The 15915-nt window shown below is 57.1% G+C and overlaps 1 protein-coding gene and 1 long non-coding RNA gene across 6 annotated transcripts in view; one reads left to right on the forward strand and one right to left on the reverse strand.

Moving 5' to 3' along the window:
• The window catches only part of TOM1L2 (target of myb1 like 2 membrane trafficking protein), a 140467-nt gene extending 131336 nt beyond the window's left edge, over positions 1-9131 (forward strand). For 4 of the 5 annotated variants that reach the window (XM_010600227.3, XM_064279398.1, XM_064279396.1 and 1 more), the window contains 3 exons: positions 2440-2499; positions 4193-4229; positions 5516-9131. In XM_010600227.3, the coding sequence (XP_010598529.2) occupies positions 2440-2499; positions 4193-4229; positions 5516-5664 (246 nt within the window). In that variant the 3' untranslated portion in view covers positions 5665-9131. The remainder of the gene's footprint in view (positions 1-2439; positions 2500-4192; positions 4230-5515) is intronic. The other variant, XM_064279395.1, reaches the window with a different exon arrangement.
• A 3207-nt stretch (positions 9132-12338) lies between these two features.
• On the reverse strand, positions 12339-15907 carry LOC135230388 (uncharacterized). The gene is made up of 2 exons (XR_010321049.1): positions 15612-15907; positions 12339-14181 (listed from the first exon to the last, which is right to left on the reverse strand). It is a non-coding gene; the product is annotated as an uncharacterized LOC135230388 (long non-coding RNA).
• Between the last annotated feature and the right edge of the window lie 8 nt (positions 15908-15915).

Consider the following 15915-nt stretch of genomic DNA (forward strand, 5'->3'; position numbering starts at 1 on the left):
GTACTGGGAAAATCTAGGAGAGGGAAGAGAAGTGTTCCCATGAGCCAGCTTTTGGAGAAGTTTCTCAAATGTCAATGTTTATTTCCTGAGCATTCAGGCTCTCAAGATTAATCCTCAAAGAGGAAATTGGAGCATGGTCCAGGCCTTGAAGGACGTGTTTTTGAACAGTAACAAAAAAATTTTAAGGAAAATCTGAAGGCTTAAGGCTCATGACCCCTTGATGACTTTTTTCAAGCTTTTGCAGCACACTGAAAAGCTTTACACTTGTAGTGTAGTTTCTCCCGGTGGGGATAACGTGAGGTAGCCATGGAAAGGCCCAGTATGCGCTCAAGGATGTGTTGGGGTGTTTCCCTTTGGAGATGTGGGCTGACTTCCCAACCTCTGGCACGGCCCCTTCCTGTGGCCTGGCACTGTGCAGTGTGAGCACCAAGATAATGAAACTCAGCACCTCCTGCTAGAGGATGTGGAGGCTGAGACGTGCCAGCAGGCACAGCATTGGCAGACCACAACCCATGTGCTCCGCTGCTGGCGTGTAGATGCACCTGTGTTAGGTGCTGTTAGCACAGCCTGTCAGGCATTTGTGCCGTTTTAGGGGGATATGAACTCTTTGATGTTTTTAAATTTAACTTTCTTACGCCCCCGTCAGTCAAAAGAATAAAGTAGTGCGGTAGACAGTATCCCCTGCTCTGCCCGTGGCTGGATCAGGCCTTCACAGCAGTCACACATGGACCGTCTGTCCTGGGCCTGCAGCCAGGTCACCAAGTGCAGTGAGCTACCCAGTTCCTCAGAGCCAGGCGCTGAGTGAGCTGAGTGCACGTGCCAGGAGCTCTGGACAGGGCCATGGGCCACCCCTGCACAGCATGACCCGGCTGGGCTTAGACGCCCCCTCACCAACCCCGTGTGCCCCAAACCCACCAGCAGCAGGTTTCCAGGAGCGTGAGGGGGGTGTGCTGGCAGGGCTGTGGGTACAAATTCTCTGCTCTTCTCCTTTGTTGAGAGTGTGTTAATTTTAGATTTGGTAAACACTGAGACAGCCCTCTGCCTGGCTGTTTTGACCTTATTCTTACCCCAGATAGGACACTGGATGAGGTCAGATGCACTGCTGGTATTTTTTCTAGAAATAGTGGACTTACAAGTGAATCCCAGGAAGGCACTACCAGACCCAGACGAGGTGAGGAGCGGGTCACCTCAGTGAAGGGCAGGCAGTTCATTTCTCCAGGCTGGGAGCCAACATCTCATTAGCGCGGCCTCTCAGGGGGCTATATATATCTGACAGCAACTTAAACATTCTTATCCAGATTCCATGTTCTGAATCCTGCCCTGGAGGCCCTGGCGGGGGGGAGGGGGGGTTGCTGCTCAGCACTGGTAAGGGGCCTCTCCCTTTGCTCTGGGGCCAGCCCCCACCCCTGGCCTGCTCCCGACTTTTTCCAGTGAACCTCTTTTCTTTGACCTCTAAAGCACAGACAGCCATCATTGAGAGCAGGAAGAAAGGGTGAGATGAAAGCTGTTCCATTCAGGACTGCTTCATGATTTTCCCCTGAAGAGACAACAAGGGCTTAGCCTAAAGCCCACAGTCCCCTTTGTCGTCAGCCCTCGTTTGTGCTGATTCTGGTGGTGGCAAAGCGTGGCAGCCTTCTGTCACCTAGGCTGCACCCACAGAGCAGTGCATACCTCCTCTCGGTGCACCTTGCCTCCCACCCAGAAAGGCACCAGGACACATTTTGAAATAGTTTCCACTGAGCAAACGAAGCCCCAGACCTCCACCTGGGTCGGCTCCCAGCGTTGTTGGCCTTGCCCTCCAGAGCACTGCACCCCTGAGCCTCCCTGGTCATCACCTCCCCAGGCATCGAGCGCTGGCGGCCCCTCCAGGCTGAGCCACCAGCAGGTGGCAACACTCTGACCAAAGCACTTCTGGGATTAGAGGGCACTTCTGCAGCTCTTGTGGCGACCCCAGAGTAGAACTGTGCTCCATAGGGTTTTCAAGGCTGTGACCATTCGAAAGCAGATTGCCAGGCCTTTCTTCTGAGGTGCCTCCGGATGGGTCTGAACCACCAGCCTTTCCATTAGTAGTTAAGCACTTAACTGTTTGCACCAAATGGGGTTGCCATAAGTTGGTTCTGCAACTGAGACCCCATGACATGAGGGCTGACACATGTAGTCAAAAAGTTATCCATTTCAAGAACGCGTACAAACACCCTGCCTTCCCTACCCAGTACCCGCCGGCCAGCTGCTGCTTTTCATTTGCGCTCCCTTGTGCTCCACCAGCATTTCATATGCGCTGCCTGCGTTGCCCTGTGCTTGTAGTGCTGATTGTGGTTTTTTGCCATGTGTGTTTTTTGGTTTAGTTTGGGGTGGCTTTTGACGATTTTCTTTTGTTCCGGTGTACCGTCTTTTGCTGTGGCTGTGTGGCTGCCTGCCCGGCTGCTGACTGTGCCATAGATCCCCGTTGTGCAGCCCTCTGTCATGGACGACATTGAGGTGTGGCTCAGGACCGACCTGGTGAGACTCCCACGTTTGTACTCTGTGTGCGGGTGTTAAGGGCCATAGGCTCCTCCGAGGAAGGGCACCTGGGGCTGTCTCAGGGCTGTGCCTCACGGGCGGGGGGCTCACACAGCCTCACCGTCCTCTCCGGCACCTGCCCTGGTTCAGCAGGCACCCACTTATGCTCAGGCTTGAGGAGGCCAGCTTGATGGAGCACCTGCCCTGGGCAGCGCCTCCGTCAGGCCTTGCAGCGCAGCTCGGTGGGGCATGCAGCTAATAAGAGCAGAACTGGAGTTGGGGCCTGCTGGAGGAGGCTCGAAAACACGTGCCAACTTTCCCCAGCTCCTTTTCACTTTCAGGCGTGTGTTTGGGTTTTTCTTTTTCCATTTCATTTTATTTTTTATTGTTAAGATGTACACACAGATGAGTCAGGTGACTGGTTTTGTTTTTAAGTCACTGTCACCCTCTCCATCAATCTTCTGGCATATTTGACTTACAAAGCCCCTGTCCCAAAGAGGATCTCTCTACCCTAAGAGAAGGCGTCACACACCTGTGAATGGCAGAGAGCTGAAGCTAGGTGCTTCTAGTGCCTCCCCTTACTCCTGCAAAACGCCTTCACTCTCTGCAGCCCGGGGGGCCTCCCGGCCCCTTGGTATAGAAGTGTTCTCTGGGAGAGAAGCTGGCTTGTTCAAGGCTGACTGGATTCTCCCCAGACCTGGAGTCTCCTTATCTCCTGCTCCTAGCTGCCTCCCTTTTGCGGGAGACCTTTTCCAGAAACTGAACAGCCTCTTGGGATCTTAACCACAGGGTTAGCCTGGTTCACTGTGGGCTGGTAGCCTGGCCTCTCCCACTTGTCCCTCCTGAGGACAGCAGGCCTCTGGCCAAGAGCCCCTTCCGGCTCCAGGCCTGCTCCCAGAAAGTCTTGGCTTTCCTACTGCAAGGTGAAGCAGCCACCCCAGATGCCAGGGGAGGAGGAAAATGCCCCATTATACCTTTCCCAAAGGGATGCCCTGAAAAGAAATAGCTCCTGTCATAGAGGCAAAGCAGAAGGACCCCCAAGGCCAGAAAGGGGAAGAGGCCTGCTCAGCAAGACCACACAGCAGGTCATAGCAGAGGCAGGAAGGAACCAGGTCTCCTCCCCAGCTTTGTCCACTGCCCCCCCCACCCCACCCCCACCCCCGAGGCTCCCAGGCAGCCCCAGGCCCTCAAGCTGCCACTAGGAGCTTCATACACAATCAGGTCTGACTCACTCTGTTTTAAGAGCGCACAGCGCCCCCTCACTCCTTCAGGAGCTACAGTGGTTGATGGGGTCTCCATGGTGGCTCTTCCCAGTGCAGCATAGATGGTGACTTCTCAGATCCCAAGGCTGGAAGGGAGCGGGTGCTCAGTGGAGGGGCATGTGGCCCTTTCCTGCATGAGCTCAGAGAGCTTTGACAGACTGGGAAGGCGCCTGTCGCACAGTCCTCGGCACAGGCTGCACCTTTTCTGGTTTTTTCTTCCCAATCCTTCTGGAAGATCAAGACCCAGAGCCTGCTTTTTTTTTTTTTTTTTGGTAGATAGTGTCCGTTTCCCCAGTAAGAAGAGCACTACTTTGCTCTCATAGACTCTGGGAGCTGGGGAACAGTGGGCAGTGGGCTCTGGGGTGGGGGACGAGATGGAGGGGGCAGGGCAGCTATGGGGCCTAATGCACCTGTTTTCGCTTCTCTCACAGAAGGGTGACGACCCGGAGGAAGGGGTCACGAGTGAAGGTATGACCTCCGTCCCCTGCACCCACCCCTGGCCTGTCACCAAGTCCCCCCACCCCCGTGCCAGGCTCTGTACAACAGACTTCACGGCTTAGGCCCCATTCCAACTGGGAGATGTCACCTCTCCCATCTTGCTTATTGGGAAGTGAGATCAGAAAGAACATGTGACTTTAAAAAGGTCATAGGGCTAGGGAGTCATGGTCACAGACTGCCATCAGGGCAGTGTGATCCCAAGGCCTGTGCTCTTCACCAGCTTGTCTGCCTTGAGTGCTCTGTCTCCTCCAGAGGCAGGACATGGGATTTTGTGGCTAGCTTGGTGTATCAGGACTCTGCTGGGGTGAAGGCAGGCCAGGGCAGGGGCTTCCTGGGCATGGCACCTCCTGGGGGCCTTCTGGGAGCAGAAGATTCCTTCTCTGTCACAGCCTCTCACCTCCATTCCACCATCCTCCTGTCTTGGGCCACTGCCCCACCCCTCTTCTCACCCACGTCTACCTGCCGCTCCTTCCTCACTGTCTCCCCTCACTCTGCTGTCTGATCCTGCCATCCATGGGTCAGATCCCCTCAGGGCCAAGGGAGAGGACAGGAGCCCTTTGGTGTTCACGCAGCACGCAGTGAGAGGTGGACACAACTCTCTGTCCCCACCTGCTTCCCCAGCCACTCCCTTTGGTGGGGGAGGTTGGGATTCTGAGCTCACTCCTCAGCTCTCCCTGCCCTGCCCCTGCCCCTGCCCCTGCCCCTGCCCCTGCCCCTGCCCCTGCCCCAGGGCTGATCTGGAAAAGGGAAAGCAGCACATCAGTGGGGCAGAAATAGGGCGGCGCCCACTGGCCTTTCCCTTGGGTCCTTCAGGGCTAGGGGAGCTGGGAGCCTCCTCTAGAATTCCTGGGGGTGGAGGGCTTCTTGGAGGAAGTGGGGCTGTCCTTTGCCCTACACCGCAGCTGCCTGCTGCCCACTTCCCCTCGCCCTAGCGGTGGCAGCAGGGGAAATGGAGTGTGACTTCCGAGGTCAGAAAGGGCCCTGCCCCTGGGCTCCAGCTGGCAGCTCCTGTTACCCTGCCTCCCTCCCTGGCAGCAAGGAGTGAGGGGCACCCTGGGGGCCCAGGGCAGTGTGTGGGGATGGCAGGATCTGGGAGAGGGGTGGGGCTCATGCAGGGAGACCCCACTGGGTTAAGCAGAGCTTATGGGGAATGAGTGGGGGTAGGGCTGCTTGAACTCAAGGACTTTAAAAAGGTGACTTTAGAGAGGGGCTCAACTCCCTGACCTGTCCTGCCCTTGTCTTGGTTTTCTTTGCAGAGTTTGATAAATTCCTTGAAGAAAGAGCCAAAGCTGCTGAAATGGTCCCTAATCTCCCCTCACCCCCGGTAGAGGCCCCGGCCCCGGCTCCTGCTCCCTCTGGCCGGAAGAAGCCTGAGCGGTCTGAGGATGCCCTCTTTGCCCTGTGAGCTGTGGTTACGGTTTGCCTGCCCAGAGGCCCAGGTTACAAATGCCCCCAGTGTCCCTGGCAATGGGCACTGGCCCCTCCTCCCAGGCTTGCACCTGTGTCTCCATGGAAACTCCACTGTGCTTGTTCCCAGGCCTCTCACTCATCAGGACCAACTTTAACTGCCTTCATTTCTCTGGGGGTGGGACAGCCTCACTGCAGCTGAGCCCCTTTGCCCCCAACCCACCGCACGCTCCCTCCCAGGGGGAGGAGGCAGCAAGGCCAGCTCTGGATGGAGCAGGCCCCAGTCCCTCCCTCCCCCTGGTCCAGCCTGAGCCCCTCCTCTTCCAGAAGGGTTGTGTGCTGCTGCTCTGGGAGAGCAGGGTTCCCCTCCTGGGCTGCTGCTCCCTGACTCCTGTCAGTCACAGCACCTGGCATGCCAACACTTTAGAAGGCCCTGTGGGGTGTCTTGTGTGGTCTCTTACCCTCTCGTCCCCTCTCCATCACTGAGCTGGTTGCCCAGCCCCAGGCCCATGCCCCAGCTGGCTCCCACAGGCCCCTGACATGGGATAGTCCCAGGGGCTACAAGGGCCACCCCAGCCAGCCTGTGGACAGTAGCCGTGTGGCACACTGGTTAGTGCTTGAAGCGATAACACTACCGTAGCCTGAATGCCCCATGCACAGCCTGCACCCCCACAGCCCCTTGTGGGCTGTCTGTGGAGGGATTTGTTTGGGAGGACTTCAGGTGCTTATGAAAGCACCGCCTCGGGGCTCTGGCTGGACCTGGGGCAGCCTGTGCGCCCCTGCCTCCAAGACAGCTCAGAGAGCCCAGGCGGCCAAGTGGCCAGAACAGCACTGAGGTCCTGCCCCGCTCCTGTGGGACTCAGTCTCCCCCGTAGACCCTGGACAGCGTGACCTCCTCCCACCCTGGGTCCCCCTCCCCCCCGCCCAACCCCAGCAGCAGGTTTGCACCTCCTCCCCAAGCTGACTTGGGAGGCAGAAGAGCCAGGCTGATGGGGCTGACAACACCCCGCTCCCACCCTCTGTCCTCCTGGTGTATCTCCTGGCTGTGGGTGATGGGCGTGGGGCTCGGCCCATCCCCCGGTCCAGCCTGATGGCCACCCACCCCGTGCGGCTATGGCCCAGATTGAGGAGAGCACTACTGCAGCTGCTTCCCACCTGCTGTGAGCCTAAGGTGGGGGCTGCATGGCTAGTCGGTCCCCATCCCCTCCAATAGGCAGCCCGGGCCCCTGTGTATCCTGACTGGGTAGGTGTCAGTCCTCCACTGGTCGGGATGGCCTGGAAGCTGGGCTTTCACCGCCAGCACGGCAGCCTGAGCAGGGACAGCAGCGGCACAGGATCTGGAAAGAGCACTTGGACTGGAGCTGAGAGCTGTGTCGAGTGCCCACAGGAGCAGGGAGCCGAGCAACCCAGCACCCATGCCCAGTCTGGCACCATTCCAGCTTCCTCTGGAAGAGAGGCCTGGGATCCGGCCGGGGCCTGTCTAGCAGGATCAGCTGGTGATGCCACACTCCAGTTCCTCAGCGATGCCCAGGATACTCGTCCTTAGGTCCTGCCAGCCTGATTTGGCCTCTCTGCCAGCTGCTGTACTTCTTCTTCTACCCATGGTCCACACTGCGGCCCCCCAGGGCAGAGACCCACTAGTATTCCAGCCCCAGAGCAGTCTGAGGGGTGGTCTCTGTAGAGGACAGGAGCCATGGGGTGGGGGGCCGGGCTTTCCCTGCCCTCTGCAGTCAGTGCTGTGGCCCTAACCCCACAATCATGCCAGGGACCTCTGAGGGAAAGCCAGCCCCCTGCCTGGTGAATGGGAAGCCCCTCATGGCCAGGAGCCTGCAGGGGCTGAGAGGAAGAAGAGAAGGAGAAGCACCTCCCAGGGAGACCCAAGGCACAGTTGTCCTTAGTACCCGTGCTCTAGAGCCCCAGGGGCAGCAGGGTGGCAGGCTTCTGTGGGATGGCAGGAGGCCACTGGCCCAAGCAGAGAAGTGTCACCCACGACCCCAGCCCGACACCATCCCTCAAATGGCTCCGGTGCCTCCTGCTCAAATGTCCTGTCCAGAGGTAGCTGCCCATGTAGGCTGAGGGGACTCGAGGCCTGCCCGGGAAGCACGCACAGGCCCAGTGCTTTGAGGGGGCCTGTGAACCTTTCTAGGGTGCCCTGAGGCTGCAGCACCCTAGGTATGGGGCCTGCCCCCCAGTCTGACAGCACAGCCTGCAGGCCCCCAGGTACAGGAGGGGCAGTGCCCTTGCAGAAAATCCAGACCCTCCCAAGCCGCAGTCTCCACAGGTGTTAGAAATCACAGATACAGTATGTACTTAATTACACTAAATTATTGCTGGGTTTCCCGTAAGCACTAATTATACCTGATTATAGGTTAAAATATTTATTTTGTCAAAATATTTTCTTGGGAATGTGTTTAACCTGTTCTGTGTTTGTGTGTGCCGAGATGTGAAAACTAACCCTCTCCTCCGGCCTGCCTTTTTGGCCATGTGGGCAGTGGTGAGGTGAGGGAAGTCTGAACAGAGCTGCTGGTCCCCACCTGGGTACCCTGGGCGCTGGGCTGGGCCAGAGGGAAAGGTGGCCACTCATCTGTCTTTTTGTCTTTCTGTCAGCGCTTCAGTGCAAACAACCCTGCTGAGAGGCTAGTACTGTCTGCCCTTCCCTCTCCCTACCAGAGGTCCAAAGCAGAGGGCTGGGGCCGCGCAGGAGTGCCTGTCACCCCCCTCCCCACAGCGTTGCTTCCAGGCCCTGCCGGGAGACTAGTGGCAAGGGCTCTGGAAGACCCTGGGTCCTCACAGCCCACCCTTGCCCCACACCCAAACGCTTCTTCACAGTCTGGCCTAGCCTAGGACAGTTGAGTGTGGGCCATGGCCTTCCTGGGTACAGGTCCACGCCCAGCAGGTCTGGTGGGAGCGCTGTGGAGAAGGCTGTGCTCTCTGCCCGGCTGTGCCCCCCATGGGCTCATGTTAGGAGGGCTGGTCTCCCCACTCACCCACGCTGAGTGCCAGTTGGTCTTCATCACCAACCACAGATAAGTGTTTCCCCAGAAGCTGCTCCTGTCAAGCCCTGCAGTGCCCATCTCTTCACACCCACCTCTAGCCCTTCCTGCCCACCGGGTCCGAGCTGGGCTTCCCTTGCAGCCACAGCCTGGGGGATGTAAGTAGTAATTGGTGCTCTGGTGTGTCCATCACCAGGTGCTCCTGGAGGAAGGCGGGTGGATTTGCACTTGTGAGAGCTCTCAGGATTGTAGGAGCTGTGGAAAAGTGGAATGTGGAGCTCGTTGTCCAGTCGCCCCTGGAGCTGGTTTTCCTGTCCCTGTCACATGTTTCTGTGGGCGGTCAGTGTGTGTGAAGCTCAAAGTGGCCAGCCACCCATGCCCCCCCCGCCAAGTGTCATCTCTTTAGTTTGGGTTCTTGCATGTAAAATACGATAAAGAAATAAACAAGCCTTCCTGTGTGACTGCTGTCAAATGGCTGTGATTGGTTGTTGGATCTGCCAGACCTGACCCTATTTTCTGTAAGCAGGGCCTTCCGGGGAGCTACCACCCCTCACCACCACCACCCAGGCTGGCTGAGAGCCCCCTGCCTGCCAAGGGAGTCTGGGCTGGAGGAAAACTCCAGCACTGTCCCCGCAGGGTCAGCCTGGTATGGCCCGATTTGGGGCATTGGTTGTGGTGGCTGTTAACCCACCCAGACTGTTCGAGAGCTCGGATATGAGGTGCAGTGGTTCTTCTGTGGCTTGTTCCCAGCCTGGCATGTGGAGGGAGGCTCACACCCAGGGCCCGGAGCACCCAAGGCCCTTGAGCAAACGGGCCTTAGCCCCCCTCAACTAGGCTCCTAAACGTCTGGGCACCTGAATCCTGCAGAGCTTGTGAGCTTGAGAATTAGCTCCCCTCCCCTTTTTCGGCAACAGTTTTATTGAGATAGCACACATACTGTTCACCATTTCAAGTGCACAATCCAAGGTCCTTAGTGTGTTCACAGAGTTTTGCAGCCGCCACCATGATCTTAAAACATTCTCATCATGGCAAAGAGAAACCCGTGACCCCCTTCACTCATTCCCCCTCCCCACCCCAGCCCAATCTCCCTTTAAAAAGGCTGCTCTCCTCATCTCGTCTTGCCTTCGAGAGGGACTTCTTGGGACCCTAGAGATGTAGAGGGTCATTGAGGGGTGGGTTGTGGGAGTTGTTGGTGCCTGGGCCATTTCAGAGTGGCTCGTGGGGCTTGAGGAGGGCCCCTCAGGTGCACGTGGAGTCAATGCAGAGCCACTGCTCAGGTGAAATAGGCCTGCAGAATGTAAGTTTGCCAAGGCTGCACAGGAATTAGCAGCAGAGCCAGGGCTCAAACCCAGACCTCGGGTCCCAGGTCATGGCCCCAGAAGAGTGGGCAGAAAGGACACTGAACACCAGTCCTTCTGGGAAGGTGGCTCAGGATGGGACCCCCCTGCCAGCTGGCAGGAGGCAAGCGGGCCCATGGCTGGGGTAGGGGAATGTTGGGGCCACCAGCCCAGGCCAGAAGCAGCAGCCCTCAGCTCCCTGCAGCCAGCTGTCTCCCTGGGCTCCAGGAAGCTCTATGGAGGCCCAGTCTGCTGCTGGCGAGGTGAGGGAGGTCAATACCCCCACAGTGGGGAGGGGTAACAGGAGCGGGTGGTGCCCTTAGCCAGGGCTGAGTCCTGGGCTCCCTGTGACTAGACAGCAAGGATCCTGAGTCCACCCTGTGTCCAGCCCTGTAAGCGGTGTGGGCACCAGAAGAGCCTTGGCCCTGTTCTGCTCTGTGGGAGAGGAGGTTGCCAGCACGCTCAGACTCCTGCTTTCTGCCCAGGTTCTGCAGAACCTGCCATGTGCCAGGTTGGTGCTGAAGGGGTGAGCTGCTGCGGCCCTACCCTCAAGGAGCTCATGGCCTGGTTTCCAGAAGCCAGGATACTCTGCAACCAGGAAGCATCGGAGCCTTCTTCTGAGGCCTGCAGGGTGGGAGGCTCTAGGGTGGCAGCCAAGCCTTCAGCTAGAGCAGGCAGGCCAGCCACAGAGGAGGGAGAGGGAGGCCACGCAACTCTGGCCTGAGTGGCCAGCCTCCGGGGGGGGACCTCAAGATCACTGATGAGCCCTTGCCAAGGTGCGTTTTCCCAAGATATTAATAGTTGTTCCTAAAGGGGGGATTCCTGTGGAGAGACACATTTGGGAAATGCTGGATTAAAGTTAAGCAGCAGTAGGACCTTTCTGAGCTTTTAATATGCCAAGGTTTGTTATGATTGTCCAAGATAGGGGTAATTGCAGCCCTAACCTCTCATTTAGAGATGGCTTGGTTGTGACAGAAATGAGTTTAACCAGAAAGAGAGATTGATTTATGTAACTGATAAATTCAGTGAGTTTCACCTTCAGGCACAGCTGGATCCAGGTGCTTAGGGATTTGGTCAGAAATCTGCCTGTCTCCATCTCTACTCTGTTTCCTTTTATTTGGCTCTTGTGTGTGGTTAACTGATGGTTGCCAACAGCTCCAGTCTGACAGAGGAGGGCTCTTTCCCAATAGTTCCAGCAAATGTCCCAGAATCCACCCTGGAAAAGCAGGCTGTTAACAGAGCGGGGATGAAATCTGGGCAGGCACAAACAATAGACTGTCTGCAGAGGGGGATAGACAGGGCCAGGGATGGGAGTGACACCCCTAGGGGCACAGACTTCAACAGAGCCAGACCTGATTCCTATCCCAGGACTCCCTCCTCTGCCTGCTCTCAGCTGTAGCCCTTCACTGGAGCCCTGGGAGGGGCTGCTTTCCAGCTGTAATTTCCCTTTCTAGAGACCTGGAAGGGCCAGTGTGGGAGCACCGTGCAGCCAGCTTGTCCCCCCATTGAAGCACTTGTGGAGGAGGGGATTGTTTCCAACCTACCTCTTTTCCAAAAAGTGTCTCCTTTGGGCCCCAAGGGGAGGGAGGTGCAAAGCCAGAGGCCTTCAATGGGCACGAGTCACCCAGGAACTGCAGTTTATTTTGGAGGAGCCCCTACCAGGGCTTGCTGGGTGGCCACTAGAGGGACCTGGCCAGCCTCCAAGCCCAGGCCCTCACATCTCAGAAAACAAGATCTCTGCTCTCAACACTAGGGAGTCAGTGGGACATTTCCGGAAAAGGTTCAGTCTGGAACCATGCCCTCCCCACCACCATGAATCCTCAGAGAGCACCAGCATCACCATTTTTTCCTGAGCATGTGCCTGTCCACCTCTGCCTTCACTCTTCAATCTGGGAAATGGGTTCATGGGCCTGGCAGCTAGCACAGCCAGTGAAGTGGATTAGGTGTGGTCCCAGCGGGGGATGGGGGGGTGGGAGGGGGTTGTGGAAGGAGCTTACAGCCCTGGCTAAAGGGGCAGCCAGTTGTCACTCCCAGTGATCCATTAAAAATAAAAAAAAGCCAAAAACCCAGCCTTCAGATGAAACATCTTTTTTTTTAAAGCTAGAAACCCAGCCTTCAGGTGAAGCCTAAGTTTTGACAATTAACTCAAAATCAGAACCCCTCTGTGGCTGCATTTGGCCTCAGAGTCAGGTGATGCCTGGGGGTCCCTTCTCACGCTGCTTCCAACACCCACCCTGATCTGTGACTCCCCCTCCATTCATACAGCTCTTAGGAGGCAGGGGTCCCCCCTCATTCTCCATTTCTGTGAGTCTCACCCCTCACTTGAGTGAAGGGCCTGTCAGGTGACCTGGAGGACCTGAAGGTGCCCACAACCATGAGCCTTCTGGGCAGAGCAGGTGTGGAGGTGCAGAGCTGGGGTCACTCGAGTGCCCAGCTTGCAGAGGAGGCCACACAGGAATGAGAATACAGTCATCTTACACAGAATCATCAGGCCAACAGCCCTCCAGTCCCTGGTACAGAGGGAGAAATGGGGTTGTCCCCTCTCCTGCCTATGTTTCTTCCCCTTGCCTGATTCCCTCCACTGTCACCTGGGGAGGGTCTAGCTTAGCTACTGGAGGAATGAAGTCTAAACTGCGGGCAGGCAGGGGCTCCAAAAGTGGGGCTGGGCTGGGGTCTCGGTGGCCTCCTGCCTAATGGCAGCCCCCCAAGCACCTACCTGCCCCTTCGCCCCCAATGGGCTCAGGGCACCGAGGGTCAATGGAGGCCCTGTTGGCACTGGCCGCTACCCCAAATGACTCAGAACCCACAGAAGATATGTCCCTGCCTCTAAGTCGCCTAGGGGAGGAAGGGGGCGTTCGAACTCCTATCTTACAGTTGGCAAAGCTGAGGTCGGGCTGGGTACCCTTGGCTGAGCTTCCCCCTCCGGAGGTGCCTGCACAGTCCCGCAGGAAGCCGTGGGGGGGAGGCAGGGGCCGCCCCAGGCCAGCCCCGCCCGGGTGCCCCGGACGCGGACGCGCACCGGGCAGCAGTCCCAGCCAGGTGTCTGGCCTTGAGGCCAGGAAGATGCAGCAGGCCCAGCTGGCCGCAGGGCCGGCCCTACCAGCCCTGCCAGCCCCGGGTGAGTGGGCTTAGCACATGTGACCCGGGCTGGACTCCCAGGAGTTAGGCGGTGACGCCACATCTCCCCACTGCGGGCCAAGCGCCCATTGGCTGCCTGGTGGCCCACGGGGCGGGGCTTCTCTGGCCCGGCGCCCCAACTCCCCAGGGTAAGGAACTGGTCCACTCCTCAGACTGCCCCCTCCCAGCCCTGACAATCAGGGGCAACATTGCTGTGAGGTTCTGGGCATGTCCTTCAAGGCCAGTGCCTCCGTTTACTCATTTGTGAATTCGGGGCAGGAATAAATGGGTTAATACGGGAAAAGTACTTGGCACAGGATGGGCCCACTGTAAGTGCTCAAGACTTGTTGCCTGTGTGGATGCAACTGGCCTGCTCAGCACTCCAGGACAGGGGGCAACCACAAGCTGGTCCAGCTCCTGTGTATGCTCAGACCTGCCTAGCCAGGAGGCATCTTGTTTGGGGTCTTCCCATCTTTGAAGGGGAGGAGTGAGCAAGACCAGCAGGCTCCCCTGAGGAACAGGGTCCTCAGCCAGGCTTTCCCTACCCTCTCCTTGAGGGCTGCCATGGAAATTCTGGTCCATGGAGCAAAGTTTTGTCTCTTTGGTGGCAAAGATTTGTTGTCTGCCCACTCTATCTTGGACTATGCCCCATGGCCCCCATGGAGGGGAGCTTTAGCGAGCCTTCAGTCTCAACTGGTGTCTTGGCCTTGCCTCATCCTCCTTCCCTCTCCCCTAACTCCTGCAGTCATGGAGTGTGTATTTATTGTGTGATGCTCTTTACATATGTGGCAAAACCACTTAAAAGAACAGTTAGGCATGTCTGTTCTGAAGGTGACTGACTGCAGAAAGGCTTATTCCCTTTTTATAGATCAGTAGCTGAGGCTCAGGAAGGGGAAATAAGTCGTTCAGCAAGCAGATGAAAAACCAGGTTGGCTGCCAGACTCTGAAGGAAGTGGTCTTGAGGCTTCACCCAGCATCCTCCTCTGCCCACCCCTCTTCCTGGCTGTTGAATTTTCAGAGAAGTCACCAAATTCCTCAAGGCCTCCTGGGCGCCTAGCTCCTCAGGGGCTGCAGGGAAGGGAGAGAGGGGGATTCATCTGGTCACTGAACAGAAGCTCACCCAGAGGGTCAAGGTCCTGTGTAGACCCCTGAGTAGGGCCATTTGTGCAGGAGATGTGGTTTGAAGACCCCCGTGCCTCCTAGCCACCCCTGTTCTGGGTAGTTTTCCATGACAGCCACTTCCGGGAGGGGAACAAAGAAAAGCTGCATGTCCAGGCCAAGCTTCTCTCAGTCCAGGTTCCCCCCTCCTAAAGTGAGCCACTAATTTTTCTCTTGGAGGGTGTGACCAAATGGGCTATATATATCTGGAGTCTGAACAAGGCTATCTTTGGGACAGCATGACTCACCCAGACCCAGGGCTAGAAGGGCCTTGGGCTCCAGACCCCTGAGGAGCCATTCCTTTTGGTGCTTTCAATTCAAAATACACCCTATGCTAATCCTGCCTCATTAACAAAACTAAAACCCATTCCCAAATGGGACTAGAACCACAGGCACAGAGGTTAGGATTTACAACACAGATTTTGGGGGGACACAATTAAGTCCATAACAAGGTCCATCCCAGACGTTTCTGGGTTTGGGGAACGGGTCCAGTCCTGGAGGAGGCATGCGATCTCTGCTTGCATACCTGCAGGGACAGGGAGCTCACTGTCGTCCAATTTTTAGATTCCTGAATGTTAGTTCTGGTTTACTTTGATTCATATCTCTGGGACTCCTTCCCTCCCACCTGCCCCACCTGGTTCTGTCCCCAAGCCACACGGCCCAACAGGGCTGCCTACTGACCTGGCCCCAGCCTGTCAGGGCACAGGGCAACATGGCTCAGGGCTAAAGCTCAGCCTTTTCCACGTGCCCTTGACTCTGCTGCTCCCTGGGAAAGCACCAAGTTTGGAGTCAGACAGCCCCAATCACAGCCTTGCTGTGGTTCAAGAGTAGCTTTGTGGCCTTGGGCAGATCCCTGTCTCTCTGGGGCCAGCCATCTCCAGGACTGGGCCTCTTCTCCAAACCCAGAAACCTCTGGGATGGACCTTGTTATGGATTTAATTGTGTCCCCCCAAAATAACCCCAAAAACCATGTGTGTTGTAAATCCTAACCTCTATGCCTGTGGTTATAATCCCATTTAGGAATGAGCTATCTTTGTTATGTTAATGAGGCAGGATTAGTGTAGGGTGTATTTTCAGTCAATCTCTTTTTAGATAAAAGATTAAACAAAGGAGGAGAGCTGAGAAGGGGAAGACACATGGCAAGCACGTGAAGACTGCCCAGGATCAGAAGCTGAGTGGAGACAAGGACCTTCCACCAGAGCCGGACAGAGAGAAAGCCTTCCCCTTAGAGCTGGGGCTTTGAATTCGGACTTGCAGCCTCCTAAACTGTGACAAAATAAATTTCTGTTAAAGCCACCTGCTTCTGTATTTCTGTCATAGCAACACTAAATAAGGCACACCTTGAGTCCTGGGGCTTCCATTCAGCCCTCCTTGCTTGGTGCTGGATAAACTGAAGCCCAGGGAGAGGCGGTGACCTGCCCAGGCTCCCAAGCAGTTGGTCCGAGGCTGCGGTGGCGTCAGGCTAGATAAAGCGACGGACAGCGCCCCGGACGGACGCAGAGGATGAGGGAGGGGGCCGTCCGCGCTGGCCCACGGGCAGGGTTTGGGGTCCCGGCTCTGCCCAGGTGAGGCGGGGCCGTGGGCCGGGGGGGCGTGGCCTCCGCCCCCCGCTCCTCCCCGCCGCGCCTGCCAAGCGGACCGCGG

Source organism: Loxodonta africana, chromosome 2 (genome assembly GCF_030014295.1).
Source record: "Loxodonta africana isolate mLoxAfr1 chromosome 2, mLoxAfr1.hap2, whole genome shotgun sequence".
Lineage (NCBI taxonomy): Eukaryota > Metazoa > Chordata > Mammalia > Proboscidea > Elephantidae > Loxodonta > Loxodonta africana.